This window comes from Lonchura striata, chromosome 8 (genome assembly GCF_050655825.1).
Source record: "Lonchura striata isolate lonStrDom1 chromosome 8, ASM5065582v1, whole genome shotgun sequence".
Classification (NCBI taxonomy): Eukaryota; Metazoa; Chordata; class Aves; order Passeriformes; family Estrildidae; genus Lonchura; species Lonchura striata.
The window spans coordinates 14,169,769-14,193,019 of record NC_140710.1 but is presented as its reverse complement, the minus strand read 5'-3'; the positions used below and the strand labels follow the sequence as shown (position 1 = coordinate 14,193,019).

Below are 23,251 nucleotides of genomic sequence, written 5' to 3'. Positions count from 1 at the left end.
GATACCCTGGGCCCATACATTATTGACATGTCATCTTAAGACACTCTAACATAATTTAAAGCCAACCAGAAACTAAATTTGTTTGATCACAGCAAAAGTAGAAGTATGTTGCCACAAACCAATAATATTCAATATTAACATCTACTGAGTTATAGCAGGAGTATGGTAAAGTCATTTGGATTAGCTAAGACCAGAAAATCTCAAAGTTTTTTTTGCCTTTACTGTTAGTACTGCAGAAAATTTTACATCATGACCAACCACAAGCTATTCAAACAGATCAGATTTCTCTATGTACTCAGCTAACAGGCTTACTTTTGGAATGCAGTGAAAGGGATGGTCCAAGAGAACTTTCTCGTCTCCAGTTTCTGTATTTCTTTGAATGCTGAATGGAAGTTATTCATGAACTTCATAGGCTGGAGGAATCTAAGTCCTCTATATCCTAGATATCAGTAATGGAGTGTCAAGACTGATTAAAGTTATAGTTAAATGTTTCATTTAGACATGAATACAGCAATATGCCAGTTTACCATGATATTCTGAATTTGTGAAATGAAAGACATATATGGAAATAAATTCTCTTGTCTTTTACAGCCCACAATTGTCAGGGTAATGAACTACTTTTCTAGAAGTGGGAGAACCACAATACCAATTCACTTTTCACTTACGTTTCTGTTTGTAATGAATCTCCACTACTAATAATAGTTTTCCTGACTCTCCATAAAATTGTGTGGTGCTAGAAAATATTAGAGTATAATGTAATAAATGTACAAGAAGTCAATTTTTTTCAAGACTTTATTAAGTCTAATTTGAAGAACTTTGTTTTTTTGTGAGCACAAATTTTTTATTTTGTTTGTGTTTAAGAAACAAAAATTTATGAAACTAAATCTTTCACAGTTTACAAATAGATAGCTCTTTAGCTGTGAAAATTTATTTGTACAGGGATGGATAAAAAGATAAAACTGACACACAATTCTTTAATAACTTTTCAAATTTCTTTTCAATTCTATCTCTTAATTAGAAATCCACTAAGTAAATGAAACAATAGGATTGCTCAAAAACTATTGCAAAGCCTCTTAAGAAAATTAACTAAAATCAAACTCTGTAAAAAGTCATAAATTAACCTGTGTTACAAAAACACCCCAAAATCTACCACTAGGTCGTTACAGCTTTCTAAATGACCTTATCTATTACATGGCATATTCTCTGGGAAGCACTAGAGTTTTTTACTGTATCATCAAGCAAAGGTAGGACTCATCTGGTGACACAGTGAACTGTGAAGCTCACCACCAGCCCATTCCAAATGAAACTTTATTTTTTTCACAAATTTTTTAAAAAATGTATTGGTGATAAAGTTTTTCTCAAGCTTAAACGAAACAAATGTGTACACTTTCTTATATAGATTGTTCCCCTTGACACAGTGCTGCTGTTTCTATCCCTGAGATCAGTTTAACCAGTCTTTTAACTTACTTTTCATTAATCAATATGATTCACTAGAATTGCACAACAATTTTTAAGCAATAATTTATACAATGTGTTCTGTTAATCCATCCTAACATTGACATAATTCATTGTGAAATTCTGATTTAGTATGGATGTTATTTTTTGCACACTGTATTGACTTCTACAATTAACTTTTAGGTAATTACAATATGAAAATATGTAAGAATTAATATTAGTCATATGATAAACTGCTGTTTGTATTTTTAGATTAAATACAAGCTAGACAGTCGCCTGAATTTAAAAGAGAAATAGTCACTGCTGTGAATTGAATTACTAGGTTGTATGATCATTTCTTCCTTTACTACAGTAGTGACAACATGTCTATTCTTAGAACATTAGAGATGGAAATATTTTTTGGTGTCTAACCATTTTTTTTTTAAATTTACAATCCAACTTTTTGTAATATGCTTAATGGCAGTTTTTGCCCAGTTGAAATTAAATAGGATTCTGTTGTTTACACAGGATTCCATTGTTTATTTATTTCATGGCTTGAAACATAAAGGACTGGAAAGATGTTTGATCCTCATGCAACAGTATTCTGAGTTAGTTTGTGCCCATTGCCTTCTGTGTTTCATAAATAGTATTTACTGTACCGAGTTTCCCACACACACCAATTATAAAGTCTGGCACATTAACAACTAGTTCTTTTGCTCTTGAGTGTTGCTTTGTCTGTAAACTTTGCTGTATTTTTCATGTCATTTCTAGGTATTTATTGCCAAGACCTTCACTGTTCATCCTGAAACCATCCTCATCCAAACCTAGCTGCAGTCCATCTGGAACGCCTCGCCCCAACATTTTGTTCACACACAGATACAGTCACTTGTGAAGTAAAAGATTGATGATTGTAAATAATAGCACTCAATTTCTTTTTTTTAACTTGTGATGGAGCTAAACATAAGCACTGTTATATATTTCCTACCATCATATTATAATAAAATTTAGCTGAAAATCTACTGTAAAAGCATAGCTTTTCTGGGAACATAATAAACCTTGTTAAGTTGTTTACACACACATGTGAATGTGTAGATCTTGCTAGGTTTATAAGTAACTCCTTCCTACTAGAAATGTTATTTTTGCTGCAGAATATATAAAATGGAATTGTTCTTGAAGATTCTATTACAGTATTACATTATTTTGTACGTACAATACTTTGACTTGAAAATTATTTATTGTAAACTATATTATTTATTGTCTCAAATGTCCTTTAACAAAGCAGATAATTAGAAAAATCTTGCAGAAGAGTAACAGTTATCAAAAATAATCTGATCAGTTCTTGGATATGTTTAAAATAAACTTCAAACTCTGTAAGCCAAACCTAAAGCAGACATTTTTATTTGTCCTCTGAAACGACAAGATCTATTTAATACTGCTATTTTTCTTAAAGGACATGATGTAGTATCTTTTAGCCAAAGCAAAGGCATCTAATACACAAACAGTAAAATATCAGTTTAGGCATTCACTTCCTAATTGGATTCTTGTAATAAAATGGAAGCCAATGTTTGTTTCCAGGTTTTTGTTCACATTACCTGTATCCTGTGCCTTTAGGTTTCCTTTGGGAGCAAGCGGTCATCCTCAGCTCCACACGCATGCATAGTGCATAGTTTTTCTGTTACACTGCCTAAGTGGTAAAGCAGACATTTTTAGGAAATACTGCAGCTGTAATGTATTATTTAAAACTTAAACTAATTGGTTTGTTGTAGTTTTTAGCATGCAATCCAGTACCTACTGTAGAATGTATCTTTGCAATGGACAGTATTTTCTAGATTGCTGACACCTTTAAATGTTGGAAATCTAATTCATTAGAAAGCTCTCATTCAGATCTAGATTCCTGAGGCTGGCTGAACAGCACAAAACCAAAATGAGCCAGAGCAGGAGCCTAGCATTTACAGGATTTATAGCCTGAAAACATCATTTGGGTTTTGATACATAGAGCCATTCATCCCACTCAGCATTGTGCCATGTGAGCCTTATTCTTTAGAGAAATAATTATTAAATAAATCAGTTACTCTAGATTTAAAAATTATTAGGTTTTTTAATTTGAGTAAAGAACAGAATAGTTATTATCTACCAAAGACTCATATGCTTATGAATCATTTAACCCTGAAGCGTGTTTGTAAATTATCAATGTATTTCAGGTATACTTTAAAAATAATTTGGGGGCGAATTATCCTCAGGAGAAAGTATGGTAGTGTTTTTTGATATCCAGCAATTTAAGACAAATTTAAGAGACTTAAGAGATTTGAGATTGAAGTTGTATGGAAATTATTTTTTAAGAAGTTTTAGTCATAGGATATATAAAAACTGGGAATTTGATTGAGATTTTTGATGCCTGTGCTGTAGTGCCTCAGCTCTAGAATTGCAGAATATATAACAAGAATATTTGTAAACAAATAAAAAACCCTCTTGAGATTACCAGATCAAAGCAGTCTTTTGGTCTGGTAAAGCCTTTTTAATTTTTGTGGTAATACTAGTTCAGTAATATAGTATGTGCACATTAATTGTATATCTCTTTTGGTCCATACAGTGACTATTAAAGCATACTCTGGTTATCTGTAACACCTAATAAAAGCTATAAATTTTCTCTTCTTGGAGGAGGCTTCCATTGTATTCTACTTTTTGGCCATAAGGATAAGAACAGCTTCCAGGTTAGCTTGCCAGACTCAAACAGAGCTTTAGGATAGAAGGTTCACATGTCTTTGTTTTTCCTTTTTTTTTTTTTTTTGTTTGTTTTGTTTTTTGGAACTTCACTATATGATTTCTGCTTTCGAATGCCAGTGCTGGGCCAGGTCAGTCTGTACAGAATACTCTGCCAAAAGAAAGAGTGCTACTCACCATACCTATGGACAAATCATGGAAAACATTTCATTTAGCATGTACAAAAGTGGACCAGATGGTGGTTTACATCTGACATGACTTAATATATTTGTATTTCTTATAACCTTTCCTAAAGCGGTCATGTGTTCCTAATATAATGTGTGAATCAATACCTTCAATAAACATCATGCTACACTTTGCTGCAGCTCCTCAGAACCAGCGTGTGTGCTCTGCGGGTGAATTACGGGCTGCATCCCCCGCCCAGCTCCAGGTAGTGCCGTAGGTGGAAGCAGTTATCCCTTTCACCTGTGAAACCGCAGCAATTTGCTTTGTGGTCAGACCGGTGGTTCTAATAAGTGTCAGTTAGTGACCTTGAGCTCCTGCAAGCCCTGCTGTGGCAGCACCTGCAGCCTTTTAACCAGCAGGGCTGCCCGCCCCTCACCTGGCCCTGCCGCCCGGGCTCCGCTCACGGAGCGCGGCCCCGCACGTCTTCGGTAGCGCAGCGAGATCCCGGCGCTGGGCGAGGAGCGCCGAGCTCCTCCTGCATCAGTAACGGCACCTCCGGAACCCCGCTGCCGGTCAGTCAGAAGTATCGCCCTTTTTCTTTATTGTTCCCCGCGGTAATTACAGTTACACGGTTTTGCACTTAATTAGTCGGGAGCGGGGCCGGGACCCGGCACGGGAGGCCGGCGAGGGGCGGCCCCGGGCGGGGCTGGGCGGCGGCAGCGCCCATCGGCTCCGGGGCTGCGCGGACCGCGCCCCGGCCCTCGTACTGCCCCGGCGCAGGGACGGGCTCGGAAATGCCATTGTTAAAAATTACAAAGAATTCACGCGTTATTTGAGGACCAGAGCAAGGCAAATACCTTTTTGAAACCATTGCTTAAATGATGTTGGAGGAAATGTTACTTGAAGTACATCAGAAGGACACCTATTTGTAGACCTTGGCCTTGGGTTATTGTCCTACCTAGAAAGAATATCTTATTATACAAAATCTAGCCTCTGAGTGCTGATTCTCTGTACTGAAAAGGAAACAAATTACTCTAACATTTGTTTAAAATTTTTAAAATTACATCTAAAAGGTTCCTTACCTGGTTTAGGAATTCTAGAACAAATTCACTTTATATATAAAATCTTAAGTTTATGGTTTATTACTTTCCCTGTATATTCAAGTGAAAATATTAAAAATATGCCCAGAGGGATATGGATAGGTTGGACTGGTCAGCAGAGACCAAGAGTATGAGATTCAACTAAGAGAAATGCTGATTCCTGCCCTTGGGTCAGAGCAAACCCCTGCAGTGCCACAGGCTTGGGGCAGACTGGCTGGAAAGGGACCTGGGGCTGCTGGCCAGCAGCTGCTGGGTACAGGCCAGCACAAGCCAAGAAGGCCAACGGCATCCTGGCTGATATGAGAAGTAGCATGGCCAGCAGGACTAGGATAGTGATTGTCCCCCAGTCCTTGGCACTGGTGAGGCACCTGGAGTGCTGTGTCCAGTTCTGGGCCCCTCTGTGCAGGAAGCACGTGGAGGTGCTGCAGGGTGTCCGGTGGAGGGCAGCGGAGCGGGTGAAGGGTCTGGAGGGTAAATCCTCGGGGGAGCAGCTGAAGGAGCTGGGGTTGTTTAGCCTGGAGAAGGGGGGAGGGGGGGGCTCAGGAGTGGCATTATCTCTCTCTGCAGCTCCCTGAAAGGAAGGTATAGCCAGGTAAGGTAGGGTCAGGCTGGTCTCCCAGGGAGCTGGTGACAGGACAAGAGGACATAGTCTCAAGCTGTGCCGGGGCAGTTCAGGTTGGACATTTGTGGGAATTTCTTCAGAGAAATGATTCGACATTGCAATGGACTGCCCAGGGAGGTCACCTGGTGACTGCTGAAGTCAAAATCCCAGGAGGTGTTTAAGAAAAGGCTGAACATGGCACTTGGTACCATGCTCTAGGTGACATAGTGGTGTTTGGTCACAGGCTGGACTTGATTTCGGAGGTCTTTTCCAAATTAATTGATTCTGTGAAAAGACTGAATTGCATTGACAGTTTAGCATCGAATTTAGGTGCTAGCAAATATAAGTATTTGCAAGTTTCTTTGCATGCATTTTTAATACAGTTAACTTGAAGCTGTTGCAACGGGAATCCATTTTCAGGAGGAAATAATTTGTTGTTAAATGGCATTCTTACTGGCAAATCTTCCACTTTAGCATTTGCTAAAAACATTCATAATTTTTTCTGTATGTGGTAAAATTCCCATGTGTTAGATTGTTATTCTGCATCTGTGTTCTTTGTTCTCCGCCAGCCACCTCTGTGCAGTTCCCTACATTATTGAAATCTCTTGTTAACATAGAAGAGTCTTTGTTAGTGTGTAAATACCTGTAGCACTTTAGGACTCTTAAGGAAATGGGGGTAATTTTACCTTTTACGTATATGAAACAGAAGACTCTGCTTGCGGGTAATCAAGGCAGATGAATTCTTGATGTTTTTAACATATCCCCATTTCTTTAAAACAAAACCCAACATTTTTGCAGAAATGAAATCTATTAATACTGAAGTGAGTCCTGCCCTCCTTTCAATAGCGATGCTCTAGCTTATGCTATAAAATAATGCAGTTCAGGCATTGTATGGCCCCAGGTACCCGCTGCGTGGCTCAGCCTGCTTTTGGCTGCAGTGGTGTCTGACACGGGTGCCCAGAGCATGCCCTGCTGGCTCAGGTGGCAGCACAGCAGTCGGTCCCCTCTGTGCTGGCCCCTGTCAGGACTGATCAGCAGCGTGGGGAGGTCACCCCTGTCCTCCCTTCTGCTGTGCCCCCGCAGCACCGCTGCTCCCAGCTCCGGTCACACAGTGCCGCGGGAGGGATGGGTGAGACTGCAAAGCCTTTCCAGGCTGAGGGGACAGTCATGAGGTAGAACGGAGCCTGAAAAGAGTTTGAAAAGTAAGGGGATATGATGAGAAAAAAACACATTATCCTGGAGATGATTTCACATTTACAGTTTTCCTTGTGCCCACTTTTGTGGAAATTATTTGCTGTTATGGCAAATAATTCTGCCATGGCAGAACAGATGGTTTCACTTAATGCTATATATAATTTTTAACTAAGTGGTGCAGTGTCATCTGACTATCCTATATCATTAATACCCAGTCAGTTGTTCCTTACAAAATTCCCTATAATCCACTGTCTCCTTTGGAGGCTTATCAGAAGGACATAGAGGACCTTATTTTCTAAATACACGCTTTCAATTTCAAGATTAAAAAAAAAAGAAAAAGTCATCCAATACTTGTATTGCAAACTACGTAGTGCACAGATTTCTTGATCTGACCCGGGTATCACTCTGATTGTCCTTGCTCAAGAGGGGTGGGATTAATTTACTTTGCAAAGAGAAATACAGCTCTGAGTGATGCAAGTGGACTCAACAAAGGTGCATCTGGCACAAGAATAGACAAATGTGAAAACTCAAATGTGTTTCTAGGAGAATGTACCTGTGCTCTGAGCAGCCCTTGTGGGCATGCACCTCTCTGCTGAGTGCTGAATAGTCTTGCTCAAAATTGAAGCTGCTCTTGCAGCCCTGATGTTGTTTGCTTGTCCAGGGACTTGTGGGCCACATACAGCTACAGTCTCATTAGTTCTAGTGTTCTTTTGGTAAAATAACTGGTTTACAATGTCCTTTACAAAGACATTAAATTTGTCAAACAACTAAACATAGACAATGAGAAGTACTACAAATTATCCTGTCCAGAGATCTGGACTCTTTCTATTAACTAATGAACTGGGGGCACTGTGCAGTTCCAGACACGTTTTTTGGTAAATAGTTGGTAATCTCGGAGATATGTAAGTGTTGGAAGAGTTGGACTTTATTCCATCCCACCTATCCTTTCCCATTCAGCCCTGTTAGGTGATTGCAGGTGTTCTGCTGAGTCAGGCCTCTTTCCTTCCCATGCAGGGTTTGTACTCTTCATGGCTGTGATGTGCTTTTTCACACTTGTGTGGGATTCAAGCCATCTGATTTCTTTTATTCTGATTCAGAGACTGGACAAAGTAGCTGCATCAAAATGGCACAGTAGACAAGTGTGCTGTGGGGCAGTTTAACTTCAGGCACACTGTTGGTTGCTTTGGTGTTTAGTACATTATGCAGCCAGAGGCAACTGAAATGCTACTGGTGTGGTGAAAAATGTTCCTCTAGCACTTAAAATAACTTCTACAAGTATTGGTAAAATGGACATGACAGCATCTTTCCAAACTTTAATTCAGTTTATCTGTGGGATGGTTTGCCAGAGTAATCGTAATGACTGCCTAAAGCTGTGTGGTTGGATGTACTCACTAAACCTGATTATATGCCACACCTGGTGCTTTCCTGCAGGTTTTGCTTCTTCAAAACACTGGTGGAAACATCCAGTTCCAACTGCAAGCCACTTGGAACAAAGGTTTTGTGGTGCAATGGCAGTAAAGGAATTACTTGAGCACTACCAATGATGGTTTTTCTTACCTATTATTATTTTAATTATTTTCTTCAAAATTGTTGGGAGAGATTTTTTTTCTAACTTAACATTTTCTTGTTGCCAAGGCCAAGTGAGAGAACAGTCTAGTAATAATTACCCTGGCCTTTTTGTACTGGTAGTTATTGTTTCTGGGAAAATTTTCTTCTGTTAACACTCTTTCATCAAATAATGCAGAAAACCCTACCCCTACGAAGCTGAGAAGCAAATATTAAGATAGCAGTAGTTTTCTCCAAATCAATGTCAAGTAAGTGGTTTGGTGTTTATTTTGGTTTTTTAAACTTATGATCTTGCATGATTCTATCAGGTGGAATATGAGGGCCAGCAGCATTTGTGCAATCAGATGTTGTCAGACATACCTACAAAAATGCAAATCAAAGGTGCTTTCCTTGTTTTCTCCTTTTTAAAAGAGGTTTGCTTTTTGTATTTTTTGTGTTGTGGGACATCACAGGAAAACTTTTTTTTAGTATCTTATAATGCAGCATAAAATATTAGTGTTGCTCAGGATTCTGAAACATCACTAATGTGTGACTTGTATGAACTAAGTATGTCACATGTAATCTGGGGATTAATTTACAAATCAGTTCATGTTATTGTAGTGATATGGGAAACTTGCAGTTGTTTGGAAAAGAAAAAGGTAGATTATCAGAGGGATAGAAAAGCCAAGTATTTTCTAATTACTTCTCTAGTTAAGGAAGAAAAACCCTTCTTGAGCTGCCCCCAAAGGAGTTCTCTAGCTTAAACCAGTAATTGCAATTAAAAACATCAACTAAAAGAATTATATAATGCTGCTCCACTTTGCTATTAAAAGCTTAAAATTTTGCTCCATTAAATTTGAAAGAGAGGGGGGAAATCTAAAAAGGATTTAATTAACTAGTAAACTTGAGTGTTTATCAACTGCAAAAATGATTTGATTTCTGTAGCAATAGGATACAAATCAACTTGGAGATGTTAAAGATCAAAGTTAGAATAATTGCAAAACCACTGATTGGCTATTATTTATTTATTTCTATTTTTGATTGAATTTTTAAAGCTCAGTATTTCAGGATATTTTCTTCCCCACTTACTATGGGTTATTGGGACTTGGTGTTTAACTTTGCATTTATTGTGTAAACCGTAAATTAAAAGGCAAAATAATATTTGTGACCCTTAATAAAGCCTCAGTGGTAGAAAGTTGCTCTTGGATATATCAGGTGTGTCAAGGGACTGTAACCAGCAGATTTCTGCCTTCTGTTCATGTTTGGGCTCAACTGTAACTGAAATAATTCCAATGAAGGAGTTGTTAGATCAGCGACGGCGAATTGACTGGTCTGACCTGTGAAGGGTCATGGATGTAAGAGCTGCATCCCATCATCTCCAGGGAACTCCATCCTAAAGAGTGTACAGAGCCTCTCTGTTCCCTTCCCCTTGCTCTCCAGGCTGGCTTGCAGGATGGTAGAAAAGGTAGACATGCAGGGGAGTGAGCTGTTTGGGGTGAGCATCAGAGACAATTAATGGAGTTCTGCAGAAAATTGCCTTGCAGCTTGTTGGGACTGGTTTCCAGAGAGATACAGCAGTGGGTGGTATTCAGTGGAGCAAGGGATTTCATAAACTCAGGGAAGGATGAGTAGACATTACTGACACTCTGCCCATGTTAGCAAGCATTAGGCTTAAACTTGTGTTAAGTGATTGAAAATGAGTCCTTACACATTGCAGTGTGGGTTTGAAATGTTCTTCCTTGTTTTGGAATTTATCTCACAAGTGGCAAGTCACTCTCTGAGGGAAGCAGAAAGCAAAAAAAAAAAAACAATATTTGTTCTGTGTTAGATTGTGGAAATTCATACACTTTTCCTTTTGAACATCACTGTCTTCTGCCTAGCTTCAAGTGATTACATGACCCCCATCGAGGTGCTGGCAAGCAGTGTTCAAGAGAGAAACAAATAATTATGGCTGTTTAACGGATTGCAAGGGCACCCTGGGAACACATGTGACCAGGGAGTGTGGATCTCAAACACTTATCCACAAGGTCTGTCCTTGTGCTGAGCCCGGGTGTCTCCTCCTTGGTACTCTGAGGTACTCTGAAGTAGCAGCAGTCTGATGTTAGGATTGAGTAGGATGGAGAGGGCTGAGAAGTGCTGTAGCAGATAATCACTCAGGGTTCTCTCAACTCTTCACATGTATTTTTCTGGGGATGTTTAGCCTGGAGAAAAAGGAGCTCAGGAGGGAACTTATTGCAGTCTCTAATTACCTGACAGGACAGGTAATTGGAGAGAGCAGTAGGTCAGTCTCTTCTCCCAGGTGACAAAAGAAGACAGCCTCAAATTGCTCCAGGGGACATTTAGAATGGATATTAGGAAAGATTCCTTCACTGAAAGGGTTTTCCAGCATTATGACAGGCTGCCCAGGAAAGTGGTGGAATCATCATCCCTGAAAGTATTCAAAAAAAGTAGATGTGGCCCTTAGAAATATGGTTTGGTGGTAGATCTGGCAATGCTTGGAGTTGATCACAGAGGTCTTTTCCAGCCTTGATGATTCTATGATTTTACAATCATTCTGTTCCTCTTGAGACTAGTTTCTATTATTACAGCTTATCTGATATCCTGCGCCCTGAATCACACTATTGTTTTGATTCTGTTGTATGTTGCAAAGATACATGTTTGGGTCATTAGTTAAAACAGTTACTACAATTTCTGCTCCAGAGGTGTGTTTCTGTTTATTAATTATACATTAATTCATGACTTACCATTCATGACTTTGGTGGAATCATTTGACTGAAGTGTGGCTCCATTAATCTCTCTCTTCACTGTTTATATGTAATAATTAGTTTAAAATTTCACTCATCATGGTATCTGTGTTAGGTATAACTTCTAGTTACTCCTGGGGCAGCAGCTGTAGTGGGAATACTAATCAAATTGCATGGTCACAACAATTCTCCTGCTATTACTCTGTTCTGTGTATGGATGCAGCAACTTAACTACACAGGCTTCCTCACAGATTTTTAGGGAAGTTTGAAAGAGGTTCAGAAACTTTCATTGATTTAACTCTCACACTTCCATGTATGAATTCTTTGATTTACAGATTAGGTGGGTGCATCTGGATCAAGTGGGATGACTAGCTTTTTGAAATATGTTAAAAGATAAGATTTTTCTAAATATAATTAAGTCCTTGAGTAGCTATTCTTTTTATACTTATGCAAAAATCTATGTATTCCTTCATTTGATGTTCACAGAAGGACAAAGCTTTCAAACTGTGGTGGCTAAAATTATTTGTCAGCACAGTTAATATTTCTCGGTAAAAGAAAGAGGATTTAAAGATGCTGAGAACTTCATTTTGTGCCACTGAAATCCAGGAGAACCAATAAGTATTCTCTCATGTTAATGAGGAATGATTTTTGCTTACTTTTATGCATATAGGTTTGAAAGCTTCATTTTAGGTGCTTAAATTAAGAAGACTGTCCTTTGATTAGACTTTTTCACAAAAATAAATGGAGCAAAGTATTTGCCCTCCTTTAGTACCTTAAGTCCATGTGTACCCTAAGGATTAATCTCTTTAATTTAGATTATTTGGCCTGAATGAGAAATAGCCTGAAGGTTACTGGGCTCTGTATAACTACCACACAGAATTGGTTATAAACATTATTACTGCAGTTCTGTGCAGCCCAGGTGGAAAGAACAGGGATTACTATTCAACATTTTTATAGTGCAACATATGTACAAGCAAACAGTGAACACAGAGGAGACAAAATAGGACAAGAGATGAGGAAAACAAGGATCTAAAGATATCACTGGTGAGAAGGTGGTTAAGGAAGGGTTGAAATCAGAAGGATAGGGAGGGTAGGAAGGGCCACAGAGGGTGAGGTGCAGGAGAGGATAGGAAGTGGGAAGGACTGTGTTCTGATGCTGTGCTGGGTCTCTGCTCTATGGACTGTGAATGGGGGTCTCTCAACAAGCACGAAGTGAACACATCCATTTGCTTTAATTTTCATATCCTCTTTATTCTGCCACTACACACAAACAACTGTATTTACGCTGAATTTTTCAGTGAATGCTTTACTGTTTGCTGGCTTTTGCTTCTCCTTCTTTAACCTCCAGTGCAGTAAAGTACAGCTGCCATTGCCATGGTAAAAAAACAGAAGCCACTTATAATATTTTTTCCAAAACTATTCTTCCTTTTCAACATATGTATTTTTGATTAATATTTTTGAGCATGTAGATTAGGTATTGTAAAGTATTTGAGCCACTTTGTAGAGTAGCTTGTGGCATATAAGCCTGTGAAAAGGCAAGGACAAGAGCAACTAACTTTTTACATAATTAGCCTTTTCTGAGATGTACTAACGACAAAAATATAATCAGCATTTTGATAGGATTAAAATCAGTAGCTAAAGATTATTTGTAAGATTAGTTTTGGAATCAGAGTTGAATAAATATTTTTAAGGCTGGAGTTGTTGCACAGAGAAATTTGTGTCAGTACTGCACATTCACCAAAAGAGAGCAACATAGGAACACTGTATGTGCTGCAGGCAAGGGGCCATTTTACACTGTAAGCAGGAACATATTGTCCTCTGTTTTAGTCTGTATTTTACCTGCCTCTGAATGTGATGAATGTGGTGCAATTATTATTTAGGTTTATAGTTATTGATGATGTATGTTTTATAGATCATATTTTTGTCTTTCAGATGTTTACGTACAATATGTTTCCTCATTCATTATGACTGCATTTAGGATACATGCTTAGACATTTACTGAAACATTGCTGCTTTTCTTTCCTGCTAGAAACTGTTTTCAACAACAGAATTTGTATTCATGAATTTTTTTTTGGCTAAAGCCATTAAAATGTACTTAATATTTTTATTTTTATTAAATGCTTTGGCATGGGATCAGCTACGTGTTTGATTGACTTGGAAAAAAAGCACTTGTAGGCCTAGAAATGAGCTTTTTTGGCATTAATATTTGTCACCATCCTGAGTGTGTAGACTATTTTATTTAATATTCATATTTATTTTGCTAAATAATCCTTCTAGCCGCAAAGCTAATAAATGCCTTCAGAAATACTTATTTAGATAAGTGTTTGAAAGTTCCTTGAAGTCCCTTTCCTACTATTCTGTCCATCTTGAATTAGCCACTGTGAATTTTTTAAAGCAAAACTAAAGATAAACAATCCTCAAAATAAAAGAAAAGGATGTTGTAATGCACAAGGTTGTTTTTGGAAGCACTTACCTGGAGTGTCTAAAACCTACCTGTGTCATTTCTCATAACTTGGATCTGGGGTTGGTTATTAGTAAGTTGGTTGTTTACATTGTCTGTGTATTTGTGTACCCTGTGGCCCTTGGCTGGCACAGGGTGTTTGGGTGTGACCTTGTTTAGAGCAGTGCCAGATCTGGCCAACTTCATAGGCTGAAACGAGGGGAGATCTTACTGCAGCAGGGAAGGGAAACAGGAGCAACAAATCTGTCCTGTACCAGGTTGGGAAGGGAAGTTTTCTCCTCCCTCCTTCTTGTATGCAGGACAGAAATAATAATTTGACTTCTTTTCCCCTGTTTGTTCAGAGATTGAATTAAAAGACATCCAATCTATTCCTGCTAAGCCACTAGAAATGAAGATCTAAACTTCCATTGAATGTCCCAGTAACAGACATTTCCTCAGTGCAGTGCAGCTCTGCACGCAGCAGAGCCATGTTTGGGAGGATGTTCTGCAGCCTGGGGTAACCTCAGGCAGGGATGGGGCCGGAATTCCAAAGTGCAGCTTGTGCCAGTGGCCACCCACGACTCAATGGCACGTCCTGAGCTCCACAAGACTCTTGAACAGATCCTCTAGTACAAATGGCTTTACTAGGATTCACTTAAGAGGGTCCAGAAAATAGTCAGCTGAACAACATCTTTGGGCTTGTGGCAGGATGGAGATAGTCAGAGTACAGGAAAAGAGGAAAAGAAAATCCTGAAAAATTGCTGTAAGAAACCATCATCCCATCATGGTTATTAGGAATGTGGATGATGCATAGTAACAGAAATGAAATATGAGATCTATGTAAAATAGGAGTGCGTATGAATTTAAATATGGCCAGAGGCAAAGCAAATGATGGTGTGTTTAGTAGAAACCTTGCACAAAAGCCTTGCTGGAGCCAGGAAGTGCTAGATGTGGGTGTCATGGAAAGAAAGTTGTAGTGTACTATAGCCTGGATTTTTGAATGTATGTGCCCCTATTTACTTTTGTTGAAAGATAAATAAATAATTAATTTCAGACTTCAGTATTCTGTGGAGGTTCCCTGTGAAGAACAAAAGGAAAGCCCGATAGATGCTCGGTGTGGGAGTGAGAGTACATTGTGCTCTGGAGAGCTGAGCAAAGATGCAGCAAGATTTGGCTGTGCTGGAGGCTTGGAGCCCGTGTTTGTTTGTTGTGGTGTCTGCTGCAATGAGTAACTTCATCTGAGACCCTGTGCACAGAGAGTGACCCTGTGTGTGCCAGGCAGACTGCTCCTGAAGAGCCATGTTCACATCTCTTTGCCAGCTGCTTATAAACATTGGATTATACCTGTTTTTCAATCCCACTCAAAGAGATGTCTGCATAAGCTGCCCAAAGTCTAACTATAAGGACTGCATGTAAATAAGACAAAATGTATATATCTCTATAGATCTGCATGCATGTACACATGAATTTTGCTCAAAATAATTAAATCCGGATTTCTGGAAGACTAGAGTGTTCAATAAAGACTTTTTCTGACTCTGAGCCAAGGCATCATCCTTTTTACAAATATTTTCAGACTAAATAATAATTTGAAAGAAGCATAGACTAGGAATTCTGGGGCTGCTGAAGCTTTAAAGCCTTAGGACTCTGGATGTTTCACATCTCAGATTGAAACAGAGCATTTTTGATATATCTGTTGCAAAGGTATGGGGTCTTGCAAGAAAATTTTGGCTAGTTTTCTACAGAGTTGGGGTACAGTGATTCTGTCCAAATGAGAAGTGCTGGCATAGTTTAAAAAGCTGAATTTAGGAATGCTGCTGTGCGACCTTATGGATTACTTAGTTTTATACACTGAACTCACTTTCCTAATTCTGTTTTACAATATGAGGAAAGAGTATTCCCCCTTTCCAGATTAATGAGATTTATCAAAGTTTATAAAGTCAGGCTAGGGAACCCAGCTGAGGGAAGAGCATTTGCACAAGAGACATCTAAATGAGAGACCCTCATGGATTTCTGAATCCACATTTTGGCACATAGTTTCCTAGAAACTATTTTTTTGTGAAAAATGTTGTTAATGAACTGATTGTTTTTTAGACTCACTATAGTAACTGTCTATGTATGTACATCATCAGCCATGAATGGTATTTTAACTGTGTTAAATTGTCAATGTGCATTAAACTGACTTCAGTATGAATGCCAGTGGTACACACAGAAGCAAAATATGATCCAGTATTTCCAGACTAAGTTTGTACAATTTCTGTAAACAAAAGGTGCTTATCCTTTACTAGCAAGTTATATATTCATCAATATAATCAGTCATGTTGTGACTGAACCATTCTTATTTTTATTTCCCGTGAAGTGTGTATTTTCATGGCTCTTGTTGCTCTGATCTTTGGTCTTTGCAAGCCTTCTGCTGAGATGCTCTGGTTTACAGAAATGCCAGGAGTGAGAACATGGACTGCCAGTCGTAGACTGTAAATTCAGGGAAATTTTGGTGAAATGATTTTGTGTGGGGAAGAACACCCGTCCTTTAGCTGCCAACTCACAGAAAGTGAGGAAAAGAGGAAGAAACAAGGGCCCCACTGTAGGTGGGATGATGTTTTTGGAATGTTAAGCAAATGAGTGTGTCAGTGCCGAGAGCTTCCTGTGCTCGGGAAGTGCCCTAATATACTCTGTGTGGTTGCACAGGAGTTTCTTGCTGCAGCCTGCACCCTTTGGGAGTAATGGGCTAGTTCTTGAGACTGGAACCCTGTAGCTCCAAATTGTGATAATGTCAGTATAAAAAGTTAGGATTTATCCTTGAGCAGGGATTACTTTTCAGAGTCATACTGTACTCCTGTGAAGGTCAAGTTTGGGAGAAACTTTATAGATCTATATCTATGCATACGTCTATTAAAAAAAAAAAAAAAAACAACAAACCAACCCTGTCTGTTCCCCTGATCATAGTCTGTAGTGGTGTTCCAGGTTTTTGATTATTTTTAGTTTGCCTCTTTCTAGTTTCTATCTATTGACAACTATTTTCTGTCATGTCTATGCAAAGTAGAATTTAAAGTGCTTTGTGCAGTTGGTAATGGAATTCCTGGCAAAAGTAGATTTCAGGTGCTTGGAGAGAGAAAATTTATTGGAACAGGAGAAACATCCAATTCAGCTCTTGCTGTGTTTGCCTCTGTGACTTGTTTGTGTAGCACAGCACTGTAGCTCTTACCACCTAAACAGCCCTGCATCATCTGCTCCCCTGCTGTAAGGGCGAGATGTCTAAAAGAACTCAGCAGGGGCATGGGAATTGCAGAACTTGAAGATCAGAATGGACCAATACAGAACTTACAATAATTGTTTAAATCTGTAGTATCCAACTGGTGGTGGATGATGGCTTCAGACTTCTGCTTCTCATAATAATTTTAATGAAGCTGCAGCTTTCCAGCCTTGTGTGATGTGAATTTGGAGATTGGTTGTTGCTCTGCAGTGCCCTCAGTAGCAGGATGTGGACACTGCTGCAACCCCACTGACAAGATGTAACTGTGTTACCCAAAGTGTGTGAGAAGTAGGATGATATTGGGTATTTTTCATAAAATTGTTTTGGCTTTTGTTTTAGACAGAAAAGCTTCCTAAGTTTAGCAGTCATTTAAAGTGCTTTTAAGCATCTAACTGAAATGTAACATGAATTATCATTTCACATTTCATTGCAATTCTTTGCATGCTGTCAGTGATTCCTGGCTCTGTAAATTATGGCTAAGTTAGGCCAACCTACAAATCCTGATATCTTTGCATAATCTCTGTTGTGAACAGCAAAAGCATGTGCATTCTGCTAATCCATATTCAGATAGAAGTCTGCAGTCAGAGTGCTACATATAATTTGGTTTTAGGCCAGAAAAAAAAAGTTTTTTTTTTTCCCATGAAATAAAAACTATGAAGCAAATATTGCCTTTTTGTGTCTTTTTGTTTTTAATTTTTTAGAAAAATATTCCACAGCAGACATTTTCCCTACAGAAAACAGCAGGAGAGTTTTCTTACATAATAATCTGACAGATGTGTCATGGTATCTAATCCCTTAAACCTCCAAAGCCCTCTGATAGTGGATGTTTTAAAAGGCCAGATTGAAAAGCATGCTGCTCTTTTATTGAGTCTTTGCCTTCAGTGCCCATTCCACACTTGATCGCTTCATTTTGCTAAAGCACAGTATGTGATAACTTGAAGTCAAGAGAAAAAAAAATTATATCTTGGACAGCAAAATCAAAAATACCATTAAAACAATTAATGCCAAATGAAAATACCATTTAGAACCTACATTTACACCTGGATTTTTTTGTGCTTTCTCTGGGACTGCGTCAAGAAATAAATCAATAATAATTACACACACAAAATGACCAGCAGAATTGCAACTGAACCATCAGGATTTTCACATTCCTGAACTGTGCAGCCGTGTAATCACATTACTGGAACTCTTGTAGCTCGTGTCTCGGGCCGTGCTGTGCCTCCAGCATCGTGTCCGAGTGCTCCAGAGGCCATTCCAGCTGGGGCACTCTGGCTTCTTCTTCTTGCCTGGGTAACCACCTGGCATTCTTTTTAAAATAACAAAGTCATTAGACAAGTCCTTGCCTCTTAGCTCATTTTAGCCTTTTCTTCTTCAGAGCAGTTATAGCTTTAATAATCCAAATGTCAGAGGGAATATGAATTCAGAGGATCAGGGTTTCAGTTAATCATGTTAAATAAGTTCCCCTGATAGTTAGGTACGGCAGCATGCGATCGTATTTCAGCTACCAGGAATTTTAGATAACTGGGGTTTGGTAATAAACATTAGAATACCTGTGCCTAATGCACCATTTGCCATAAGTTTGTGTTCTACATAATTTTAAAAAATCGTATTGTGTACTATTACATGGGTGTTGGATTTGAACTTGTACTGAAACTTAAAGGAAGCAAATATTTAGAAATTAAAGCTGACTCGTTTGAGATTTTGACATCTATAAAAATGCGATGTGGTCTTAAATGTATAGGTAAAAAATGATGCTTTAGACTATGTAAGAACACCTAGAATTTATTTCAAGAATATTTTTCATATTTGTTTTGATAAAATCATGGTTTTCTGGTTTTCATAATCCTCATTACTTTTGTGAAGGCAATTATTTAGGGCTTTATCTTTGAAATGTGAACTGACTTACCTCACCTGATGAGGTTATCAATGATTTGTGAAATGACACTCTGGGACTGAGAAACTAATCATCATGTTTGATGACACAAACCTGTCTGTCTTTTTCATGAATTCAGCAGCTAACCTTGACTAACCTTGACACATGGCCAGTTTCTACATTTTTTGCAGTCAAAAAACCCCTGTTTTTCAACAGATTAATCCTATAAAGCAGTGATTTCTTTTTACAGTGAGGATTTCTAAGTGATTTTTAGTTCTGTTCATGCTAAGGTTCTTTATATACCAGCTGTATACACACAGAATGCAAGATAAAAACAGAAGAGGACAGACAAGAAATGAAGATTATGCACAAAGACTTCTAGGTTAAAGTGGTTCTGCCAGTCTAGTAAATGTGAAAGACAAGGTTAAAAATAGATAACTTTAGTATTTAAGTGGCATATGCTGCATTATGGACAAGAGCTTGTTTTTATCATGTAGATTACAGTGCTGTCTAAAGATGGTCTCCAGGCATTGTACATCCCTTCTTGTGGGGTCAGGCTTCCCCTGCTTTTCTTGCAGAGAATTGACCATTGTAAAATTATCACCTCTCTATGATTTTTTGGTTTGTTGTTAGTTACTGTGTATATATTGAGGAAATCTTGATGATTCAAATGAGTACTTTAACATTTGGGCTTAATCTACAGTACTGATGAGATTGGATAGTGAATTTCAGACCCTTGTCTCAATGTTGACAATGTTGTCTCTTTGGGAAATCAGTAATACAGTATAACTGTCTAGGCAAATCTGACAGCAACTTGCTTGATTTGACTGTTCAGGTCTGTAAAGAATGAGGAATATGAAGAAGGAGAATGGTGTTTTTTTCCCCTTTCTGGCCAACTGAAGGAAGGGAAACCTCTGTTGGTTGCTTTGATGCTGATTGTACTGTCTGTTGAATAGCAAGTGTTTTCAGGAGAAAGGATTTACCTTTTTATGGAACCACTTCATTCTAGAAATGGTTGTTTATTCTGTAATTCCTGTCCTTTCAGTACTGTCCTAATCCCTCTGAAGCAAACTAGGTGTTACTGGGGAGTAGAGAGCCAGCCTGGAGAATTCTTGTAAAGCCACTGCCGTCTGTTCTTAGGCAGCTGTTTTGATCAGTTTGACCTAGCTGATGTGTCCCCAAGGCTCATATTTTTCCTATTGATGGGAACACTCTATCAGTTAACCAGTTAAGGGGATGCTGTGGACTTCAGTCCTGCAGTAGATAACAAGGTGAGGGGTCTGCTCAATTTTGTTGTCTTGCTAGAGTAACAGACATACCTTCTGCTTGTGTATGGAATATGCTGAAATAACAGGTTGTGATTAAAGTGCTTTGATTTTTGGAGGCTCAGATTTTCTTTGTGACTTTTGACTGATAGTTTGGTCTCAGAATCTCACATATACTTAACAGCTACGTAAGCTGTTAGGCATTTGATCTTCCTTTTAAGTGGCAATGACTGTTTTAAAATCATCCTGCCCTTGCTACCTCAACCTGTTATTGATACCTCATAGCCAATCCTTTGTTTGAAACCAGAGCTCTGCAACAAGATCAGCAGAATTGAATTGCAGAGGCACTTTTCAAGCAGGCAGCACCTGAATGATGCTCATGCACAAAGCAGCTGAAACCAAAAGCAGAGGAACTATGTTGTGCTGAGATGTGACCAGAATACTAGCATAGTGAGAAATTTTCTTCTTTTATTATTATTTTTTATTTATTTTTGGTTTTTACCTTGCAGTACAAATCAAAATTTGTCTCTCTGGTATCTTAGGGTAATATCCTAGATACTGAACTGTAGATGAGATCTCTTTTTTCATTATAAATTTTACTTATATCACTCAGAGGAGTTTCAACAAGAAAGAAACACCTTCTGCTTAGCAATATTTTGATGGAGTGGGGTTTTAATTCATGCTTCACCTGGATGGTTTGAATACTCAAGCTTGTGAGATATTTTAGATTTGTTGGTGGGTTTTTTCTTCCCTCCCAATTAAGCAGTGGTTGTAGGAACCCCGGCCTGGTTCAGTGGTTCCATGTGGTGGAAAAGTCTCTCCTCCAACCCGAGCTTCCAAAGAAAACTCAGCAGCCTCTTGTGGTTCGGTCTCAAGGCAGTTTATTGTGAGTTATCTAAAAGATTTTCTTCTCTGGCTGCTGTGGTTTGCTCAGCAGCTCAGGCAGAGGCACACACACACCCTGACATCCTCTCTGTGTCCCATCTTCTTCTCTCCCCGCCCAGGGCTGCTGCTATCTTTTATATGACACATTACGTGATACATGTTTACAGCTTTTTCCCAATACTTACTACCTATATTAAATGGTGCTTTTCTATTCTAAACTAATCCATAAGTGCCAACATCATCAAGAACATGGAGGTAAGGAAGAAGAAAGAGGAGAAACAGGACCGCCTACATTCCTCCATCTTAAAACCTCTGACCCCCATGTAAAAGGTAAAAACTCCCCTGTACAGGTGTTAAAACCCCCTTGTACAATACTAAAAAATTCTTCCCTCTACTTTGTAACTACTTCCACTATAATATTTAAACTTTTGTGACTTCTTGTTCTACTTGCCAGGTGGTAAATCATTCCATGGCTCAAACTCAAAATCACAGCTGTTTGCAGCTGCCTGCCAGGGTCTCAAATGCCTCTGACCAGGGCCTGGAACCTCCAAAATGTCTGAGGGACATTTTGAGTTCCAACAAGTTGCAGCTGTTTCAGGTGCTGGTGTTGCACTGAGGGCCCAGGATTAGCTGTGCCAATTGTCCTTGTGGTCAAGCCCTTGTCCTGTGCCCCTGTCCTCTGCCCCCGTCAGCCAGAGGGCACCACCAGCCTGTGACTCAGGGGGTGCTCACTGTGGTGGGGTCTGTGCAGTCATTGCAGCCAAGGGAGAAATGGCTTTGCAAGGGCAGCGAAGATGTCAGATTTCCACATAATTTATTTCTGGTTTAATCTGCTGTTTCTATGCAGATCTTTTTTGCTTGATGAACGGCCAGCTTCTGCAATTGGCCTGAATTTCATGACTGTGTACAAGGTCTGACTGTTTCTGTCTAAAATACGTAATTGCTAGGGAAGATATTATTAAGTGAATAATTGCATTTTCTTTTCCTGTGTAGCTACCACACAATAGTTTCTAATATTTTGTCCTCTTAATTTTGATTTATATTTTGATATCATTTATGAACCACATAAGAGCTTACTTCTATAACTGAGTTTCAATTTTGCAAAAAAACTCATGACATGGTTATTGTAAATCAGTGCTTGTTTTTTTTGTGAAGTGTTTGCTACATTGTTGAAGCTCTACTTTTAAAAAACCTCAAACAATAAACCTGTTCCCTGATTCTAGAATCATGTTACAGCACTTCCAGATGTTGTCATTTACAATGCTTTAGTGAAGGAGCCTTCAAGAAAGAAATATAAACCAGGGAATCTACACTAGAGGACTTGAAAATGATTTCACATGATATATAGTTCTATTCCTTTAAAAATGGGGCAAGAAACTCACTGGTCCTGCCTAAATATTTAGAGAAATTAATAGGGTTTGTTTCTGCCTCAAGTCTGTATTTCACTGGATATTTAACCATTTCTGTTTTAAAGAACTTTCACAGGTTATTGCATTTATTTATTAGCAGAAAGGTTGCAGTCACTGAGAAACTGTTGAAATGTGCCGTGACCCATCTGTCACCAATTAGATTCACTGTTAGCTCTCTATGTCCAGAATTTGGATGCCCAGAAATCATCAAGTCAACTGTCTGGCCATGAAAAGTTGCAGGAGAGAATACATATAATTTCTTATACTGAAACTCTTTACTGTTTTACTAATAAACTAATTGTTCCTGTTGCCAAATACACCTGAGACCAGACATTAGAGCAGCTACCTACAACTGCTCTAATTACAGTTTATTTAGAAGAGGGTATGTTACTCTAACTGGATGAAAGAAAAAAGTAGCATTCCTAATGTAGAGCTATGGATTCCTTCAGGTACCTCGAGTTATGTGGAGAGTTAGTAGGAAGGGTGTGCAGCAGGAAAGGCCTGGCTTTAGGGGAGGGCAGCTGTGTCAGCCAGGGATTCCCTTCTCAACTGGCAATTCTGCACAATTTCTGTGGGATGCTCTTTATGTGCTATTGTAGCAGATCAGGCCAAATTCTGATATTGC

The 23,251-nt window shown here is 38.8% G+C and overlaps 1 protein-coding gene and 1 long non-coding RNA gene across 6 annotated transcripts in view; both read left to right on the top strand.

Annotated features, from left to right (window-relative positions):
* Nucleotides 1–4,089, top strand: part of TTLL7 (tubulin tyrosine ligase like 7) — a 63,626-nt gene extending 59,537 nt beyond the window's left edge. For 3 of the 5 annotated variants that reach the window (XM_021527003.4, XM_085585774.1, XM_021527066.4), the window contains one exon: nt 2,206–4,089. In XM_021527003.4, the coding sequence (XP_021382678.3) occupies nt 2,206–2,326 (121 nt within the window). In that variant the 3' untranslated portion in view covers nt 2,327–4,089. The remainder of the gene's footprint in view (nt 1–2,205) is intronic. The other 2 variants (XR_002465157.4, XM_085585773.1) reach the window with 1 other exon arrangement.
* A 680-nt stretch (nt 4,090–4,769) lies between these two features.
* LOC144246740 (uncharacterized) overlaps nt 4,770–23,251 on the top strand; it is a 131,231-nt gene continuing 112,749 nt past the window's right edge. The window contains exon 1 of the long non-coding RNA XR_013340409.2: nt 4,770–4,892. This is a non-coding gene — a long non-coding RNA (uncharacterized LOC144246740). The remainder of the gene's footprint in view (nt 4,893–23,251) is intronic.